The sequence below is a fragment of the Urocitellus parryii genome, chromosome 4, assembly GCF_045843805.1.
Source record: "Urocitellus parryii isolate mUroPar1 chromosome 4, mUroPar1.hap1, whole genome shotgun sequence".
Classification (NCBI taxonomy): domain Eukaryota; kingdom Metazoa; phylum Chordata; class Mammalia; order Rodentia; family Sciuridae; genus Urocitellus; species Urocitellus parryii.
Window position 1 is genome coordinate 111505289 of NC_135534.1, and position 4127 is coordinate 111509415.

Here is a 4127-nt window from a genome sequence, read left to right on the forward strand (position 1 = left end):
TATTTTGATTTCTTACTATACTTTCCTTAGTTTCTTGGATGGTTGTAACTGCAACTGAGGCTGTTTTTCAGTGCTGGGGATCAATTCCTGGGCCTCATGCCTGCTTGGAAAGCACTGTATCTCTGTGCTACACCCCCAGCTTACTCCATAGTTTTAAATATCATTTGCCTAACATAAGATTTGACATATTTAACAAATACAGCTTCTATTTAGGATAGCACCCTTTTCTTCAAAGTCTTTCTCAGTGCAATATGGACATCTTTGTTCCTCAAACTGTAGATTAAAGGATTTATCATTGGTCCCACAATGGTATAAAAAACTGTGGATACTTTATCTTGATCTAGAGACCCAGTAGGAGATGGTGTAAGGTACATGAATACTGCTGCTCCAAAGAAAAGAGAAACAGCAATAATATGAGAACTGCAGGTGCTGAATGCTTTGGACCTACCCTCTGTGGAATGGATGCCAGAAATGTTGGACAGAATCAAGGTGTAAGAAATAAAGATGGTAAGACTAGGCACTATTACATTGACACCCACCACAATGAAGACCACCAGCTCATTGATGGAGGTACTTGTGCAGGAGAGCTTCAGGAGAGGAGGTATGTCACACATGTAGTGATTGATGATGTTGCCACCACAGAAGCTGAGTCTCAGCATGCATCCAGTTTGGGCCATGGCACCTACAAACCCCATGGTATACACACCCACCATCAGCATGAAGCAGACCTGATGGGACATGGTGACCTTGTAAAGCAGAGGCTTACAGATGGCCACATATCGATCATAGGCCATTGATGTCAAAATATAACACTCATCAATAACAAAGAAGCAGAAGAAAAAGAGTTGAGCCATGCATTCTGCATAAGAGATGATGTTCTGATTTATAAAGCTCATCAGCATTCGGGGGGTTATGACGGAGGAGTAGCAGAGATCAATGAAGGAAAGGTTGAAGAGGAAGTAGTACATGGGAGTGTGCAGGTGAGGATTCAGAACAATCAGAACAATCAAGCCCAGGTTCCCCACCACAGAGACCATGTAGGTTCCTAAGAAGAGGAGGAAGAGAGGCAGCTGGAGCTCTGGCTGCTGTGTTAAACCCAGCAGGATAAACTGGGTCACTGAGGAGCCATTGCCTGAGGCCATTCCTCCCTGGATCTGGTCTGTGAGAGAAGGAGAAATAGTAATATTAGAATGAGAAGCCAGCTCTCTCTACCCAGCCCCAGTACAATGAGGTTGAGACCCAGATGGGGAGATGAACTCAAGCTCACCCTTCTCTCTGCCTCTGTTTTCTCCATTTTATAATCTTCAGAAAATGTATAACAATGAAGACTTTAAAACACACACAGAAGGTAGTTTCTGAGGGAATAAGGCTCAGCTCCACTCTGCTTTTACAGTGGACCTCCCACCACAGGGAGCAGATGAGGCTTTTCAAGGACTCTCTGGCTCCCACAGTTGAGGTTTGGAAGAAGAACAGCAGGATAGGTACAATTCAGCACTCACCCTCCTGCATCAGGACTCCAGGAGAGGCTCTTGATAACACTTCTGCTCTATTCTCACAGAGTAATAGGTAGCACTGATGGATTTTAGAGGTACACAGCCCAGTAAAGAGATTTTTTCTGATATTGCTTTTGTTTGGGATGAATTTTGGACAAAGGAATTCAGAACACAGTCCTCAGTCTTCCAGGCTCAGAAAAGTCATAAGATATGGATCATGATTTCTGGTGGTAGCTTTGTCCAATGTCCTCTTCCCCCTACAAGGCGGTAAATAGCTTCTACTGTTGCCAAAAGAGCCACTTGCTAATAGGACCCAAGGGGTTTTTAAAAGAAGTTTGGAAATCCTAGGGACCTGATTAAAAATCAGAAGACCTGTGTTTCCCCCAGTATTTTCCTCAGAGATCATTTTTTGCAATTAAAAGATCATATCTACCCTGCATTTGTAGTCCTCCAGTTCATGATAATAAAATGAAGCATATCATTGTGCATACATATTGATTTCCTCCCAAATGTGGCACATCCACAAACAGAAAGCAAGAAAACCTGTCCCATATCCAAAGTGGATTCTTCCTTTTATCTACAACTAGATTAAATACTATATATTCATTCATTTCTTTGTTGTGTCTTCCTTCAATTCATGTACCTACATATATTTGAATATAAGCTTTATAATGGCATGGCTGTTTTTCTGTTTTTCTTCAGTCCTGTTTTATCATTCTAGGTCTGCAGTACCTAGAATAATACTAGCATTTACAGAAGGTACTTAAGAAATAATAAAAGTTGGGTGATTGAGGATGCCTTTTCCATTACTCCTGGAACCTGTACTGGAAACCGCACAGACTTTTGGCTCCACTGGCAGAGGTTTATGTAGTTCCAGTGCTTTTAGTTGTAGACAAGAATGCAGGACAAGAAAAATATCAATGTGACACGTAAGGACCACTGCTGGACTTGTAAAGGGTCATCTAGGAGCACTCCAGGTCCAAGTCGATGAGCTCAAAGGAATATTGCCATCTCCTCCCTCTCTGAATGTCACCCTGAGAACTTGCACAGGCTCTCTGCAAGCCCCCAACATCTCTCCTACAGGAATGTAGCATAGTCTCAGATCAGAGGCAGATTTGGATCAGGTGGTCTAGGAAGCTCTAGGTGCCTAAATCAGAACCTGTTCCTTTTAGTAGGACATTTAGAGTCACTCCAGTTTTTATTTAATTTTAAAATAAAAATAATGGAAATAAGGATTAATTTGGTGGCATTGGTAGGAATGACTAGTGTTAGAGAGATGAAGGTAGAATGAGCTGCTTAAGCAATTACAAAAATGAATGACTTTGGAAAATAACAAATGAAAGGAAAAAACTTCTTGGGTTAAGGCTGCTGCTTTGAAAAGTTATAAGAAGCAAAGATCTGCAAGAGACATTGCAAGAGAAGATTCAGCAGGACTTCTCACAAAGGGAATATAAATAGATAATACAATTTCCCAGAATACTAGCCTAGGTATTTGGATAAATTATGGTATTACTACAAAGGCAACTCAGAAAGACTGGAAATGTGATAAAATTTATACATTCAGTTTTGAACAACTGGATATCCCAAGTACATTACTCTGTTTTCCACATATGAGAGAAAACACTCAACTCTTGACTTTCTGAGTTTAGCACATTAACTTAATGTTCTTAAGTTCCATCCATTTTTCTGAAAATTGCATAATTCCACTCTTGATGACTGAATAAAACTCCATTGTGTACATACACCACATTTTCTTTATCCATTGTTTCACTGATGGACACCTAGGTTTGGTTGCATAGTTTGGCTGTTGTGAATTGTGATGCTGTAACTATGGGCATGCATGTATTCCTATAGTGTGCTGATTATAATTGTTTATGATAAATACCAAAGAGTGGTTTAGCTGGGTCATATGGTGATTCCATGCCTAGCCTTTTGAGGACCATCCAGATCAATTTCCAAGGTAGTTGTACTAATTTACAATCCCACCAACAATGTAAATGTGTTCCTTTTCCTTCACATCCTTTCCAGCATTTATTATTGTTTGTATTCTTGATGGATGCTCTGAATGGAGTGAGATGAAATCTTAATGTAACATTGATTTGCATTCCATAACTGCTAAAGATGTTGGACAAACTTTTTCATTTGTTGCCATATATATTTTTTCCTTTCACAAAAGGTAGTTCATTTGTCCACATGTTAATTATGTTATACTTATTTTGGTATTAAGTATTTAGCTCTTAATACATTCAAGATGTTAATACTCTGTCAGAAGAGTAGATAGCAAAGATTTTATCCTAATCCATAGGTTCTCTGTTCACATTCCTAATTGTTCCTTTGCTCTGCAGTAGATTTTAAATGTGACGCCATTCCATTTATTAACTTTTGACATATCCTGAGCTTTGGAGGTGCTAATGAGAAAGTTGTTACCCATGCCCAGATATTGGAATGTTGATCCTACATTTTCTTCTAGGAGCTGTAAAGTTTCTGGTCTATTTTCTAGATTGTTGATCCATTTTGAGCCAATTTTTGTGCGGATAAGAGTCTAGTTTCATTCTTCCACATATCAATAACCAGTTTTCCCAGCACCATTTGTTTAAAAGGCTGTCTTTTCTCCGAAGTATGTTTTTGGCAACT

General features: G+C 39.5%; 1 protein-coding gene across 1 annotated transcript; it reads right to left on the bottom strand.

The window, feature by feature from the left end:
• Positions 1-209: 209 nt before the first annotated feature.
• LOC113193775 (olfactory receptor 8B3-like) lies at positions 210-1148 on the bottom strand. The gene has a single exon (XM_026404545.1). It carries the CDS (start codon positions 1140-1142, stop codon positions 210-212), a length of 933 nt encoding a protein of 310 aa, XP_026260330.1. The 5' UTR covers positions 1143-1148.
• Positions 1149-4127: the final 2979 nt, after the last annotated feature.